This window comes from Ruditapes philippinarum, unplaced genomic scaffold (assembly GCF_026571515.1).
Source record: "Ruditapes philippinarum isolate M1 unplaced genomic scaffold, ASM2657151v2 ctg31_1_1_1_1, whole genome shotgun sequence".
In the NCBI taxonomy this organism is placed as follows: Eukaryota; Metazoa; Mollusca; class Bivalvia; order Venerida; family Veneridae; genus Ruditapes; species Ruditapes philippinarum.
Window position 1 is genome coordinate 328,927 of NW_026860696.1, and position 18,138 is coordinate 347,064.

Consider the following 18,138-nt stretch of genomic DNA (forward strand, 5'->3'; position numbering starts at 1 on the left):
AAATATGAAAATTAACAAAGGGCAATAACTCAAAAAATAAGAAATGCAGAGTACCACTTCTTGTTCACTGCACTTCTTCTTAATAAGATCTATCATCCTATGAAGTTTCATGTCCATAGCTTTTATACTTTAGGAGAAATGGCCCGGACAAAAATAAAGTATGAAAATTAACAAAGGGCAGTAACTCAAAAAATAGGAAATGCAGAGTACCACTTCTTGTGCACTGCACTTCTTCTTAATGAGATCTATCATCCTATAAAGTTTCAAGTCCATAACTTTTATACTTTAGGAGAAATGGCCTGGACAAAAATAAAGTATGAAAATTAACAAAGGGCAATAACTCAAAAAAAATAAGAAGTGCAGAGCACTGGTTCTTGTGCACTGCACTTCTTCTAAATAAGATCTATCATCCTATGAAGTTTCAAGTCCATAGCTTTTATACATTAGGAGAAATGGCCTGGAGAAAAATAAAGTATGAAAATTAACAAAGGGCAATAACTCAAAAATTAAGAAGTGCAGAGTGCCGGTTCTTGTGCACTGCACTTCGGGTCAAAAAATATAACAATTAGTGTTTATAACAATCATTGTATATACAAAAGGCATCTGCCAATACAATGTGTCACATTTAAATATCAACAATTATGTTGTTTTTACTGATTAAAACATATTAATTTGCTTCTTTTTTCATTTTTTAACAAGAATTGACATTAGATAATCACCTGAATACCCCTGCTGTCTTCATATTCTAGATCAAAGTAGTCTGATTCTACCAAACTTAGATGCTTGGTCACAGCGTCCCAAAGTGCTTGACCAAATCCCTTGATCTGAAACATATACATAGATATTTATAATAGAAGTATTGGACACTAGGTTATTGGACAGTGTAATATTGGCCTTAAGGTTATATATTGGTCAAAAGATATTCCATTAAGTACCATAGCCTTAAAGGGTATACAGCAACTGACCTCTGGATTACTGACAATAAAATTATATTGACGTCTAGTTTATATCTCCAAGAAAGAGAAATATTTGTCTGGGTTATCGTTCAAAGAAATTATCAAGAATAATATTGGCCGTAAAAATATTGGTCCAAGTCCAATCTTGAGTATGATCTAAAATGATGCTTGATTAAGTTACAGCTGAGTAATTTCTACTTGACTGGAATTTAATAGTTTATTGTCTTTTTGGTTGGGTTTTTCATCGCATCAACACAGTATAGCTAGGTCATATGGTGGCTTTACTGGTGGAGGAACACCTTAGATGGCTTCCATGCATTGTTTTAGACACAAACGGGCACCGGAGTAGAACAACCGATGTTCCATAAGCTAGCTGGATAGCTTCCTCAAATGAAAGAATCCCAAATCGCTATTGGGATTTGAACCCACAGCAGTGAGAGGAAAGTGTTTGTAGACATCTCAACCACCCAGATTTTCATACAAATACAATATTCTAACAGAAAAGCAATAACAAACTTATTTCTGTATAAAAAGGGGCTCTATGAAAAAAAAATGTAAGTGCATAAACTCTGAAACAGTAGGTTCTGGATAGTTTCATTCAGGAACCATATAAATCAAGGGTTAAATGCAAAACAGTAGAAGCTTGTATGAAATAAATGAACTTGAAACAGTTTTACGTCAACTCTCGAATATTTCATAGGTTATATATATTAAACAGACTGATATGCTTCTGGTAGTCTAAACTACAATAATTCTTGTATCATAGTTTGGGTACCTTTCTGTTGAAAAAGTGTCAGAGTTAAATCGTATACATATACATGCACAGTGCGGTAACTGGAGTGCGGGTATCAGTTACCCGCACTCCAGATAATGCCCGTGGATTGGTTCATTTTTGCCGGGGTTTACATATTGTGACGGCAGAGAAAGGGAAAGGGGCAGAGCTATCATATTCAAATGCTCGTTCATTGGTTATTTTTTTCTGGGGTTTCATACTATGACAACAGGGAACGTGTTGTCATGTTTGACTATGATACAAAAGAGAAAGAACACCAAAACACTCGGCAATCTGATTTATACTCGGGGGCTACGCCCCCTCGTACAAATCAGATAGCCTCGTGTTTCGGTGCTCTTTCTATTACTAATAGCCACAGATTGCAATTTGATGAACAAGCCTATGACATAGACAAAACAGTTTACAACTTCCCAAAATCATGTAAACAAGTGGGTGAAGAAAAAAACAGCCAATTTATTGGATACGTAAATGCGGTAATTCCTACTTTACATGGCAACGAAAAACGACAAGTCGACAACTATGTACAATCAATACTTAAAAGTCTGAAAACTCGAGCTATAACGTGAGTTGCTACTGCTTTTATTGGACCAGACAATGCAATAATATTTCGAGCAATTGGGGGGAATACATCATGAAAACTGGACTATGAGCGGATTGCTCACATCCATTTGTTGATTACAGAAGAAAAATGATCCAGCTTACAGGGGGGAGAAAAAAAACAACAGAAAACCTCATTATCTTAAATGACAGGCTGTCTATAATTTGTCATATTTTCGTGGAAAGAAAACATGCTGTGAATAATTCAAGAACATTTAGCATGTCTATTGACATGTCTTCATTAGTGAAGAACATACACAATTACAGATTTAGATACCATTACTGTTACAGAAAACCTGGATAAAACATGGTTTATCATTTATTAAATCAAAGTTTTTACAATTTATCCTCTGCGGAGCAACAGTTTACTCCTTTGGAAGACAAAAACTTTGGTTATTGCCAAAAGGTGTTGCTGACTTGAAAGGTTAAGGTTAAATTTATTGTAAAGTTTTACTTAGGAAAGAAATGATACTGTTAATTTGTAGAGATTTGAAAATAAATTTATTGCTTAGGTTAACTTGGGAATGATACCATTGATTATTTACAGAGATAATTGCTCAACAAAGGGCCACTCTGCTAAGAATGCACCGTATAATCTATCTTTAACAATAAAACAAACCGAAAATCTTCATCATCAGGTTCCATTTAAAGGAACTCCACTGAGGTAAACTCAAAACATAAAATTTGATTTTTTACATAGATTAGCAGGGGCACTTAATACTGGAAAGATGTCCAAACAATAAGTTGAAAGTATACTCAGAAAAAAATAAAAATCTTACTTTTGTGCAGAGAAAAGTGTTGCAAAGCTTTTCAATTTTTGCTCATTTTTTCACAACTAAAATAATTATTCTGGAAAAACAGAGTGAGCGAATGATCTGAAATTTTGCACACAATTTATTGGTCTAGATTTATATCAAATTAAACATTAATCTCATAAAAATATTTCCAGTCCTGCCATGTCAAAAGACCTCAGTGGAGTCCCTTTAATGTGATATAGTCTGCACTCTCAGCTTAGGATTGATAATGCATATTATAATGATTATAATCTTAACACTAACTTGGACTACTTTCAGATATATATTTAATATGGTAAAGGTTAACTAACAATGCACAATAAAATTATGTGTACATTCTTACAAGTTCTGACAATAAAACATATGTCTAAACTTCCAATGCTTTCTTATTGTCTAATTCTCCCTCTTCTAGAATTTCTCATCCTCAGTTAATTGGTCTACTACAGTAATGTTGTGTACAGAAACACCTGATCTCATATAATAGTGACAACAAAAACACATTACTGACACCTTATGTATCTATTTATCAAATAAATATATAATTCTGAGCAGAAAAATTGACAGTTAATGTGGTGTCTGTTACTACCAATAGATTATTATTGTAAACTAATAGGGTAATTTATTTTGTATCATATTAAATAGCACAGCCAATAAGCAGGATTAATTATAACCCTCAAAATGGTTAAGTTTTTGCCACCAGTATAAAGGGAGACATTTTTAGTCTGCACATACATGCACTCTGAGCATGCTGTTTGGTTATCAACTTAATATTTTCATTATAATATCCCCAAAATTGGTAATGGACAGTTCCAAAATGGAAGCTGGACAAGTCCATTTAAGAAATTGAGCAGTTTACTGTTAACACTTTAAATTCTTGCAGACTAATAGTTTGCCTTTGCCACACACCAGTACTGAGAAGTCCAAAGCACACATACATGCATGTTGACATGACTACTATTTTATATGGTCACCCCTCAAATGACAATTTAAAGCCAGTTGCTTTGAGTTTACAAATTATCAGATTCATCTCCTAAGTGCATTAACTGGTTAACTCCTATTAAATAAAATAAGGAGGAAATCCATTACTGCACTAAGGTGACAATCTGTGACAAGGAGCAATTAAACAAAGTCAGAATATTTTCATGACCTCAAGCCTCAGTTAAGAAACTCCTAATTAAGGGTATAAATGCTTCAGCCTGACCATGTCTTTGATCAGTCTGAAAACCCAATCTATTTAAAAAGGTTTAGTTTCAGTAATTGCATTTGGTAACACCCCCCTGGAATCCCAGTGTTCTTAATTAATAACAACACTTTCATAGATGTGTCAACAAACATGTGGTGCTATACATTAAGAGTAAATTACTGGTAAAGAAACAACAATTAAATCAAAATATGATTGTGAAATATGGGGGAAAATTAATTAGCACAAAATTTGACCTTTTCTTCTTAAAGTGTTTGCCAAATAGGTGTCATATGACCAATGCAATCATAATGAAGCAAACTTTAGACCTCAGCAATTCAAATTTTGAAGATTTCAATTTCAAAATTGATTAGAATATCTTACTTGCATCTGTTATATCAATTATCATACATCTATAATTATCAATTATCTTTGAGTCTGCTGCTTATAAGCTAAACAGGGAGAGTATCAGATTTGAAATCCAGCTTTGGGTTCCTGGTTCAAACTTCAAGCGAACCAAAATTCTCCTTGGCAACTAATCTCACACAATTTTGAGTCTCAAATGGTAATTTTTATGTTGCCACTATACAAATTTTACCTATTCATTTTTTTTAGCTGCTAATATAACTGATTTCATGTATAATTTCTCTTCTTTCTTTCTATTTCTTTGTTTGATTTTATAGGGATTTTCTTTTCTGCAGTTTTTTTTGCTGTTTTTTTTTTTCGAATCTTTAATGAGTTTTCTGTGATTTTTATGGTAAGGATAACTCTAGACATGGAATATCAACAGCTGAAATGATGCAGAATAAACTTGCATTATGCTGCATTTATAGTCTAGCAGACGTCACTGGCAGACATATTTACTGTCTCCAACTTCATTACAGGACTTCAATGTACATATATTCCACAATCATTTATCACTCACTGTCACACTTAAGTTAATTTAAGTCATATTGCAGATTTTCTACGCTCAAATGCAAATTTAATACAGGACAACAAATTTCTTTGCCACATTTTCCCCAACAATTTTTCTTTGCCACATTTTTCCCAACAATTTGTCAGTTTCTGATTTTCCTTTTTAAATACTATACTATAATGTTGTCAGAAAGTCAGCTTTTGTGACTTTTTGTATCTTCATTTTAAAATGCTTCAAGCGTAAAATCGAATGAAATTCTATCAATAAATATGAAAATTATGGTAAACTATAATTATGCTCTCTTTATCATTATCATCTTTTGTCTTTTTTCAGTGCTATAAGCATGAAATAAAATAAAATTCTATAAATAGATAAGAAAATTGATTTGATGTGAAATATATGCCCTCTTTATCATAATAAAGTTGATGTTATATAAAGAACTTATATCTTACTATAACTATATAAGGGGCTTATGTCTTGATGTATATCTTATCTTTTAATAGAATTTCAAATTCCTGTGAATAAAGATTACACTGAAAAAGCTATTTTTTATTCTAGAATAAATTCCACCATTGTGGAGCCTGCAGGAGTAACATACATCTTGCCTGACCATGCTCTATAGTCTTGGGTACTAAATAATTTAAGTATTTTGAGAGAACCCCCTTTATTTATCCATAGACTGTCCCACAATTCAAAGTACAATAGGTATAAATTTAATATAGTATAGTTTTTTTGTACTCATTTTACCTTTATTTTAGCCTGGGGACTAAGGTTACTTTGAGAGTGACATGTGCCAATTCATCATTACATCCTCTCAAAATAAACTGTACTTTATTCCATATATGACCATTAATTACACAACAATGGTTAAATGAAGTTTTCTTTGATGTCACTTATTACATAATAAATAACTGTATAGTCATGAACATATTATATATTTAAATGACAACAACAACAAAACATCTTCACCCATACCCATTTTCAAATATGTGTGAATGCTAAGGGTTAAAGCTCTGTTTCAATTTCGTGTTACTAAATTAAAGTCACAAGTGAGACCACACTGATGTGAGGATAGGCCTACAGCCTACAATGACAGCATTGGCCAGTGTATATTGCTGGTTTGTGTAATAAAAAAATTTCTTTAATAACTGAATAACCTTAATTCAATTTCTTTTACAATAAGTTAAGGGCTAAACTTAGGGAGCTGAATGAAATCTGACATAAACAAAATATATTCATCAATACCAAAAATTCGTTGTTCACTAGAAATTTACATAAAATAAGTCCTACACTTACAATTAACTTAAAATACAATCATCACTAAAAATTTACCTAAAATACCTTCTTCGCATTAGAAATTTACCAAAAATAGGATCTTCTCTAGAAATTTGTTGTAACGACTGTTTGTCATAAGACCGGAATTCCCCTATTTGATGGATGAATGAGAGTACAAGATTGGAACCATCGACCTTTGTATAGATCAATATTGTACACAGTTTAAACACTTGACTGCTATAATAGTGAAACTTGCTCTCAAATAATCTAGTCCAAATCTCAAGTCCTATACACAGCTACAAATGTATATTTTTGCTTTGAATTTATATTCTATTTAGCTGAAGATAATTCCTTATATAAGAGTTTGGTTAAACTGTACAGAATGAGAAACTTTTTCAGGGCCCTTTTTCACAGGAAGGGGAAGAAGGCCCTTCACTTAAATTTAGGGAAAAAATAAGACAGCATTGAGAAATTTTGCAAAAAAGAGAAGAAAAAAAACGTAATTTAATTGAATTTTAGGGGAAAACTGCATGATTTAAAAGACACTTCCCATGGGGAAGCAGCCCTTAAAATGAACAAGAGCGATCAGTGATCACATGTGTCGCCTCATGATGGCCAATTTCATGTTGGGACAGGTTTTGTGACAGACAGACAGGCGGACAGTGCACAGCAAGACTTGGTACTGATCATTCCTGTAAAGTTTGGATAAAATTGCACCAGTAGTTTATGATAAGTAGTCCAGACAAGCTTTTGTGTATCTGGCAACACACAGAAAAAAACACCTTTTTATCAAAGGGCCATATCTCGGCCAAAAATCATTCAACCTGAAAACCCGTGCAATATGCCCAAGGACTTGAGCTACAGATCAATCCTGTAAAGTTTCATTCAAATTGCATTAGTGGTATAAGAGAAGTAGTCCGGACAAACTTTAAAAGTAAAAAATATTAAAGGGCCATAACTCTTACAAAAATCATTGAACCGGAAAATGCTGACAATATGCACAACTAGACTTGGTACTGATCATTCCTGTAAAGTTTGGATGAAATTGCACCAGTAGTTTATGAGGAGTAGTCCGGACAAGTTTTGTGACGGACTGACAGACAGACAGACAGAAGAGGGAGAAGTGATCCCTATATGTCGCCACTACTCCGTAGAGGCGACACAAAAATGCTGTCTTCATAAATTTTTACAGTAGCTTAATTAAGTTAGCATTATTTTCAGTAAAGTCAGCAGTTTAAGGCACTTCTCAGTGATCTTCATATCTTCATGGTATGTAATCGGCCAAGTAAATTCAAAACTACAAAAGGGCATAAAATTTTTTAGGGTCTTGCTCTTCCATCAGAGCCCATGGAAGATCATCTTACAGGTATATTACATAACTTATCTGGGCTATCAATGAAGCATCTAATTAAGTCAACACTATAGACTCGACTTCAGAAAAATAATTAAAAGAAAAATGTGACATCTTGTTGAGATACCACTGATTATTGGGAACCAAAACTGTTGACTAAATATATAGATGTTTACATGGAGTAAAGATGTTGTTTGCTTGCCAATCAACTTAACAAATTGTTCTGCCATATTTGTTCAAGAGGAAATCTCTCATGATTGGAAACAATTTGCCGTCTCGGCTAGAAACTGTCAGAGAAGCACTACACGCTACTGTTCAATATAGGTTAATTAAAGTTATCCTATACTCTAATACGGCATCACATGTGGATATATCCGACATTCATGGTTATAAAATAACATTTCCCCAGGTCAATGGCAAGAGAAGAATCTATACCCTGATTATCACAGTAAATCTTTTCAGTTTTTATTTCTTTTTCCCTATTCTTTTGATTCTTTAATCAGTCTGCAGAAATAATTTGCTAGTACTAGACAACAAGCCTCACACAGGAAATATTTTTCCCTTAGCCACTAAAATGAGGTGTGCTTCTATGAGGTACAATGGCTTGCCTGTATGAGGTAAAGAGGTTTGCCTGTACTAAAGCTTGTTTGTATGAGGTACTGTGGCTGGTCGGTATAATGTACTCACTGTGTCTTGCCTATGAGATACTTAGGTTTGCCTGTATGAGAAACTGAGACTTGCCTGTATGAAGTACTGTCACTGTGGCTCATCTGTGTGAGGTACTGTAGATTGTCTATATGAGGTACTGAGGCTTGTCTGTATGAGGTACTGTGGATTGTCTATATGAGGTACTGTGGATTGTCTGTATGAGGTACTGAGACTTGTCTATATGAGGTACTGTAGATTGTCTATATGAGATACTGAGGACTGTCTGTATGAGATATTGTAGATTGTCTGTATGAGATACTGAGGCTTGTCTGTATGAGGTACTGTGGATTGTCTGTATGAGGTACTGAGCCTTGTCTGTATGAGATACTGTAGATTGTCTATATTAGGTACTGAGCCTTGTCTGTATGAGATACTTACTGTAGATTGCCTATATCTGGTACTGAGCCTTGTCTGTATGAGGTTCTGTAGATTGTCTATATTAGGTACTGAGCCTTGTCTGTATGAGATACTGTAGATTGTCTATATTAGGTACTGAGCCTTGTCTGTATGAGATACTGTAGATTGTCTATATTAGGTAATGAGCCTTGTCTGTATGAGGTACTGTGGATTGTCTATATTAGGTAGTGAGCCTTGTCTGTATGAGATATAAGACTTGTCTGTATGAGATATAAGACTTGTCTGTATGAGATACTGATGCCTGCCTGTGTAAGCCACTGATGCTTGTCTGTATAAGGTTCTGGGGTTTGTTTTAATATGTTTCACATAGACTTGGCTTCATAAGGTAATAAGATTTGCCTGTATGATTTACTGAGGTTTGTGTATGATACTAAGGTACTATCATAACTTATAATATGTTATAATATAACATACATGAGAATAATTTCTGGCTAAATTTTCTCAATTAAATATCTACAGCTGCTGTTGCTGGAAGAAAAAAGAAATATTCACTGTGACCTACTAAAATAGAATTTATTTCGTCATTTTCTTTTGCAATGTTATTTAAGGATGTATGGAAAATTAGTATGGATTTTTCCAATGTTCTAGTTATTTGAACATAAATCTAGAGGCATCCTCCTGAAAATTAAACTATTATGGAATTTGTTCGTAGGCTATTATACTTGTTTTATTTTTTTCCTATTCATTTCCAGAACATAGGAGATTAGTTTTGAGAATGTAAGACTTCTGTTATAAATGAGATCCAAAATTCCAGATTCCTGAATCCCCAGACTAATTTTCCTTTTGTTTACATTCAATTCCAGTTCTAAGTTTTCTCAATAAGGTCATACAAAATGCCATTAACATGGAACCATCTGTGGCTTTAAAAGGGACATCAAGAAATGTGTAAAATTCCATTATCACTACTGTATGCACACACCTGCAGATGTGTCAGCACTGCTCTTTGGCAATATTTTAATTTGTAGCAGCATAGTTGATTGGTTCAGCGTTGGACATACAATTAAAGATAATACAATAGCAATCATGTGGGTTCAAACCTTAGCAATGGCAAGCCATTGTCTCCTTGAGTAAGAAAAAAATTGCTTAGTACTGGCTTGTTCTTGGGTATGTCTTTATAGCTTCTTACACAATCTTACTTAAAAATAAATTCTGTGTAAACTAATATTTAGACACCTTAAATGTTATACTCCAACTCGGTATTATCGGCGCACCTCTATTATCGACGTATTCCGAAAATACGGTAATTTACATAAATAGCACCGCCTACCACCCTCCCACGTGAGTAAACAATAACAAAGAAGTTAACGCTCCATCAAATCCCTAAATTTTCGTAGAAAATGTCACAAATTCAGATAAAATTTTTCATTATTAATAAAAATCTATAAAATCCTAATAATTAATGTGCTTATACCTCAACTTATTCCTTTTTTCAAAGCTTTATCCACAACAAATAACATCCGTCTTCTATCACTTTTCAATGTACACTGATGACGTCACTTTTTTTTTCTATGGAAGGCCGTTTACATAATAATTACACTTACATTATTTACCATCCTGAGCAGAGCAAGTTGTACATATGCATTTTTAGGTAAGTTTTTTTACTCTGTTATTCTTCTCTCAGGTTGTGCGGCGTCATAGTGAATTTCTATGTCCACATTGCCAATAAATACATTTAAAACTGTAAAAAAAACTGTTTTAAGACTGTTGAACTGTTTCCAGTTCCATGTTGACTTTATAAATATCCAGTTAATTGTTTTGAAATAACACTTTGACATTGTTTGGTGACATTTTATTTTGAAAACCATGAACTTGTTGAATCATACTCTTCAATTGAAACTTTATAAATCAACCATAATATGTGTGTAAAGTACAGAAAGATAATTATTTGACGGTGGTTAGCCAAACTATAAGGTAAGACAAGTTTTCAGTCATTTTTTTTACAACAACGGCTTGCCATAGTTGATCAATGCTGAATACGTCGATAATAGAGTTTTCTCCCTTTAGGAAGTTGTGTATGCGGTCATGCGTATTGAAACTAAACATCTTTGACCCAGTTAAGCATAAACTGAATTTCTTACGGAAAATTTGTAGAAAAGGTGTCTGCTTGTTCACGCAAAATATAAATTATTTAATCCGGCACTGAAAAATAACGCGTACATAGTGGAAACTTATTACGCCGATAATACGGCGTTCCGGGCTACTAGTATTCCTATGCGTATGTCTCAATATATACGCTAATTGTTCTCTGTAAGACACGTTCGAATAGTAGCATACCACATAGTATATACAGCCAATTGTAAGTCTCAACTTCCAGGCATCCAACTTGACTTGTTACCTTAACCAAGCTAAATCTATTTAATGGATTTGATCAGTTTTATATTATCTACTTCCAATTCAAAGGGATTTCAATATCAAAATACAAAACAAGAGATGTCATGCAGTAGGACAACATGCTCCACAATTCCCAGAGCTTTTGATAGTAAAACAGGAGTCTTGATAATGTTGATTTTCAAATTTCAAAAGGGGCCATAATTCTGTCAAAGTCCATGTTAGAATTGTAGACCTTGGATAGTTATCCCTAACAATGCTCTCAAATAAGCATGTGAAGTTTCAACCCATTCCCTTCAGTAGTTTTGGAGATACCAACTTGCATGCAAAATCTTAACCACAGTGTGACAGCAACAATGAAGACAACTGCCGAGATGAGAACAAAAGCTCTCCCTTTTCTTTGAAAAAGACAAGCTAAAAATCAAGCCACCAACATTGTAGAGCTTAGTCAGGCTGCATCTATATGCCGCCTGGCCTTGTTATAATCTGGTGGTGAAGGACAAATCAATTTTTGATTAATTTTATGACTCTTTCATGCTAAAATCTCTTTAACTGCTTTATAATATGAACTGTTTTAAAGTGAAAGCAAACATTATGTAAACTCAGAAGGAAGAGGGTTAAACTTTGAAAATCATTATTTTCAAACCTGGCTATAAAGATTTATGCAGATTGTTGTGGTTTTTTACATGGTGACAAAGACAATTTATTACTCTGAATAGACAATGCCAACGTCTTATCTCATCTGGAGACAAGACATGACCAATTTCATTTGATCCTTCCAAGTGTCTGGTCATCTTTTTTTTCCCTTTTTTTTAAAGATATTTTTTTCCTTATCAATTCGTAGCCAACTCAAACAGTAGCCCAGACATTGACAATCTATTGATTTCTGCCACTATGCCAGAAACTTCTTAAATTATATCCAGTTTAACAATTAGCTTTATTTCTGGTATAAAAGCTTTCCAAATAAATGTCACTCTATTATCAAACAGATTCTAAACAATAAACAGAGCAAGTTAAAAGCCTGGCTTAAAGCTCTGTAGTCATTTTACATTAGGACCTGACTTAATTACAACTTGAATCACAGTTTCCATATTACTATAAGACCATAGATTGCAGGTAAATTAATCTTCAGAATGGGTAGGGCATGTGCTGTTAACACTTGTACTGTTAAAAGCTTTATTAAGAAGTGACAAAAGGGTCATAACTCAAAAATATTTTACTTTCAGAATATTGCCTTTTTTTGTAATGATGTATCCCAAGTTTCATGTTGATATCTAACATTGAAGTTTTTACATGACAATGACCACAATGACAGTGCGGCAATCATAAAAGCTGGACTTTTTCTTCAATACAAAAAAGCTTATTAGGACAGCCACACTTTTAATTGATTGCTGCTGATGGAAAGTTTACACCCTATATTAACGTTTATAAATATATACTTACATGTATTTGAAAGGCGTGCACCTGATCATCTAAGAAGATGACCCGAATGCTGACATGTTTCCCCTTTTTGTCCATAGTTAACGAGGATGGCTGTTTGGGGCCCTGGCCCCTAATCTGTTAAAATTGACCTGGTTTTTGTATCATCATCTTGTCAGGTAGTATTGCATCACTTCTAAAAATAGAAACATTGAGTCAACTTAAATTACATAACATTTCTTAATATAGTAACACATTAATACAGTCATGCTAAAGATGGATTGATAACCTTAACACAGAAACACGTTAGAATATATCTAACTGTACATAATGAAAGGGTAATGGCTGCTTCAGATAACAGATTCAATCAAGCAAAATGAGAAATATCTCTGCCTTAGACGTGATCTGAAATAATTTACTCAGAAAAACGATGCACAGGGAGGTTTCATAATGCAATTTGGAGCTGAGGAAATAAAGGCATTTTCTGTCTAAATTCTGAAAATAATTGGACAGTCAAATATGACTGTCAAAAAGACAATAATGTGCTCCTCAAAGCATCTTGAATTAATTGCATGAGTTCTCAGAGCTGTACAATAGGCTGTGAAAGTTGTCAGCTTACAATACTTCAAGGAAACTCTCAAGAAATTTTTAGCCAGACCTTGGCTTAACATAAAATGTAAGTGTAATGTAAACTTTAAATTTGAAACAGTGTAATTATTTACTTTTTAGGGACAAGAAAAAAATTAACAAAATTCAGGAGGTTCATAGTTCTGATAGTAAGAAGAGCTAAAGACCTAATAGTAAGAGAAACTTGTCAAGTATCGCGTCTGATAAGCAGGTTTACAGTTGGTAACAGCCAATTTTTTTGCCCTTATTAGTGGCAATCGAATCTACCTATTTGACTTGTGCAGTCTATTTTGTTTGATTTTACGGCGCACTAACTTGGTCATATGGTGCCGTAACAGGAAAGAAGGTTTTTGTTACAAACTTCAATGCAACACCAGGGTTCAAAACCACTTCACCTGCTGGAGCTATTAGACATGCATAGACTCTAGTTATTTGAACCCATTTAGATACCACATCAGATCACGCAGGGATAAAAGGTGCTGCAATTCTAATGTCTCGTCATTTATGGGCAACGGTTCCCCGTGCAGAAAATGGTACCTTCACCACAATGAGATCCATAAAGTATGATCATAGTCTGTACTGTTAGCTTATTATTCAGTTAATACATATATTTAAATTTTTTCCTAAAAATGATGAATGGTTCTGTTGCAATTATATATACGGCCAAGTCCATTTATGATCTTTAGCAATTATAATGCTTTAGTATTTATACAACAGGTATGACATATAAAACCGTCCATTATGCATGAAAATGTAATTCATAGATTTGTTACAATGCATAACAAAGTTTCCTCCTCTCCAGGTAATCAGTTTCCTCATTTCTTAGTAATTAAAAGTACTATAAATAAATCACTGCTATAAATAATATATGGCAACAGTAAACCGTAGTAAATTACTTTAGTTTTACAATACTAACCTCTGTCAATGAAAAACTATCAATATTCAAACCTGCTTTCCTAGGAAATGTCCTTGAAAATTGTTCTGAATATGACAATATTGTTATTTTTATCATTAAATCTGTCATAAGATTCATGACAGTAAAAAAATCATGTTTTGTTTTCAATTTAGTTATTTTTTCCATTTTTATTGTTAAAGAAATCGAGACTCAGGTTTAAAAATACTCATCTTTAAAGTTCGAAATAAAGTCACAGAAAATTTCTTCGTTAACTAATTCATCTTTAAAAAGCTACACAATATATGCTGACATGTAAATTATTAAACTGAATGAAAAATGCTTTTGAAATTTTTTTCCTATTTAGCATTTATAAACATTCCCTTCCATGTATAAACATCCGTCAATTAAAACAACTTGCTTTTTGTTTTGTTTGGTTTTACAGCGCACCAAAACAGTGTAGGTTACATGGCGGAAAGACGATTTTAGCTAACCTCGGGTGTAACAAACTTAAAGCAACACCAGGGGTCAAAACCATCTCACATGCTAGACCATGTTTACACGAAATACAACTTACCATGTCTTTATCTGATACATTATAGACCCAATGCATAATGCAAAATAATTTTTTTCACTTTTTACTTACAAGTAATATTAAATACTAAGTCTTGTGCAAAGAAATTGCAAAAAAAAAAAAAAAAAAAAAAAAAATAATTACATTTCCTAAGAAAAAACTAAAACACTTTTGCTAGAAAGAGCATTAAGTGTGAGCTTTTTTTTTTTTTTGGTTGAGTTTAACATAGCAGCAACACAGTTACAGGGGAGAGCCGATTGCTAATGTTGTAAGAACTTGGGCCCAACCCTTTTGCTATTTGTTATTTCGAAATCAATTTGTTTCTCTATATATATTTACATGTATATATTAGCAATAAAATATTGATTAAACCAACACAGTCTAGGTCACATGACAAATTCCAAGCTTTACTGGTGGCAGAAAACCTCACCTGCTCCTTTGCACATTATTTCAGGCACAAAAAACTGGCCTTTAAGACAAACTCAGAAAGAGTACAGCATATATTACAACAGCTATAAAATATTACAAGTCCTTTAGACTAGCCTGGGTCTAACACGTTGATAATTTTTGCTTATTCATAGCATACTCGCTATTTCATACACGTTCGTGTTTTTGATAAATAAAACGCTGTGTTTCCCATTTATTTATCTACTAATGATAATCCTATTAATAGACAGATTAGCATGTGACCATCATGTCACATGACTGAATCAAAATTAAGGCAAAGGTGCTGAGTGATAAAAATTTGAAGCCATTTACCATTATAAATTGCACCTAGCACTTTTCTCTAATGAACTCAGACTTCATCCACACTGGACTTTGTCTTTGACTAATCTAACATGTTGATCAAATTCACTCATCGTGCTATAAACTATGTCAACGAGTGTCAAAACTGTTGATTTTTAATTGGAAATGGTGTAATGAAAACGAGACTCCATGACTTTCGTTAAGTAAATTCAGGTAAATTCAGGTAACTTCGTGGTAATCCTTTTCTATTTTTAGACCTAGTAGTTTGTAGATGCATGAGTTATCATTTTTTTAATCACACCCATAATTTTCAGGTGAATACTACTTAGGTGGCGCTTGCACCAAAATTTGTATTTCCCCAGGCTGTCGATTTGCCGAACAGAAGCACATAAAAAATCGACAGACTGGAACCCAGGCTACCTATAGACTTACATTAAATCATCATCTTTAGAATTGTTCAAGAAATCGAGAAGGAACATTTAGATTGAGATAGTGTCATCTGTATTCAGTACTCACTATCTGTCACATGTAATCTGATTTTATTTACAATATAACACAACCAGTCTTCCCTCACAGACACATTAAAACATGGGCAACAAGATATTGATCCAACCAACATGAGAATCTTCACCTTAAAACCAGTCTGACTGATGGGGTCGCTAAAAAGGAGCAAAACATTGATGAGATTTTGAGGTAGTACAGTAAATTGATCAAAAAATTTGATCTAGTTTCTTGGATTTTAAGGAAAAGTTAAAAGTCTCTTAAACATAATGTTCGGCCTATAGCTCAAAACTAAGCACAAAACTAAGCATGATGACTCTAGCTAAAAGTATGAAGACAAAAATAATGGCCACCATGAATGTTATCCTCAAGATTATAGACAGGACAGACAGACAGACAAACAGAAAAACAGATGGGGAAAAAATATACTATCTAACTTACATGTAGATAAGAGTGCATACAAATATTTGTGAAATTGACATTATGCTCACTGTTTATTATTCAATTCTGACCATGCACAGCATCTTAATAAGGATTTTGAACACTAATGATTTTCTGCAAATTAAGCTACATTACTTTATTTAACGCTATTATGCTGAATACTGGGTATTTTTCGGAAAACAGTTCGATTTTATACTTGTATTTAGTGTAAACCATACCAATATAGTTTGTAAATAACTGTGACTCAATACCTTTCCAGCTTTAAAAAGGGGCAATACTATATACAATTGTATTCATCTCTTTTAGGGAAAATTTCAAAATATGATTTATAATTTTGTACCGACTTTTAACAACAAATATCACAGACCGTGGTTAGAAAATACAATATTATTATGGTTTACACTGACTGTCACATGGTAAGATTTTGTTGCTGACAGTAGGCTATTTAGTGTTAATAAAAGCAGTTTAAATTTACCCAATGGTATGCTGAAACCATAAAATATTTGCTTACAGGCATTTATGCCTAAGTCAAAAATAACAAACGGCCATGACGTGCGGCGTCTATTTCTCCAAAAAATCGTAATATCATATGATGTCCGTCAGGCCACTGTGACAATCTGACGGCAGCAGCTGAATTTTTGCTCACACTGGACAGTGTAGAAAACTATGGTTCAAGCAAAGCAGTTAATGAATTTACCACTTAGTGTGACCTAGACTGGAAATATTAAATTTACAAGAGCTTACAGGCATTCATGCAACCTGACTTCAGGTGAAAGCTTGTACACGTAACTGTTGGCTGACCAGCTTCAAATGTTACTTATTATAATGTATGATTATAATTTATTAACTGTGTAGAAAGGAGATATATACATGTATCTGTTCTTATAATAAATTAAGCAAGATAATGGATAAAGAAAAATCTGTCATTGGATGTGGTAGTAATGTGTACATGTATGTAATCCTGACTTCACCTAAAAACCATGCAAAGAATGTCTGTGTTAATCTATAGGTAAATTGTTTCAATATCTATTTTAAATCACTTTCATCCATTCACATTGCAAACGTAAAAAAAAATTGTAAGCTATATAGGAAAGATTTGATATCAAACTTTGTAGAAATACCTAATAAAACTCTTGTTAAACCCACAATTAGTCATGCATTATTTAAAGATTACCCACTTCATGCAGTATAAAAAACAAAACTCTGATTGTCTTTATTTTGTTCATTCAGACATATTTAAACATATTTACTTTTACCACAGTGATAAAAACTACTGGACCTTTAATGGGGAATTAGTGCATAATAGATTTATGCTCTGTTTTGTATTTTGAACTTTAAACTTTGATCAAGGTTTTGAATACCAAAAGGCTAAAATTAACCATTAAAGGCACATAATGCCTCAGAGATGAATAAATACAATAGGGTCAAGCATGAGTTTTAAAATTCATAAATAATGACTTCGGAGAATGTTTAATACTTATCACCTGAAGAAAGTAGCAATGAATGTGAAAGTATAATTGGTCATAAAAGTTGTAAAATGTAAACAAAGTAGTATTTTGACTTCTATACAAAATCACTATAACTAATCAACTTTACCAATTGACCGACCATAATAGTAGCAA

The 18,138-nt window shown here is 33.2% G+C and overlaps 1 protein-coding gene across 1 annotated transcript in view; it reads right to left on the bottom strand.

Annotated features, from left to right (window-relative positions):
• The window catches only part of LOC132713093 (FERM, ARHGEF and pleckstrin domain-containing protein 1-like), a 111,015-nt gene that overhangs the window by 63,125 nt on the left and 29,752 nt on the right, over positions 1 to 18,138 (bottom strand). The window contains exons 2-3 of the mRNA XM_060695563.1: positions 12,759 to 12,930; positions 720 to 824 (exon numbers count right to left, since the gene is read on the bottom strand). Coding sequence (XP_060551546.1) covers positions 720 to 824; positions 12,759 to 12,833 — 180 coding nt within the window. The 5' untranslated portion in view covers positions 12,834 to 12,930. The remainder of the gene's footprint in view (positions 1 to 719; positions 825 to 12,758; positions 12,931 to 18,138) is intronic.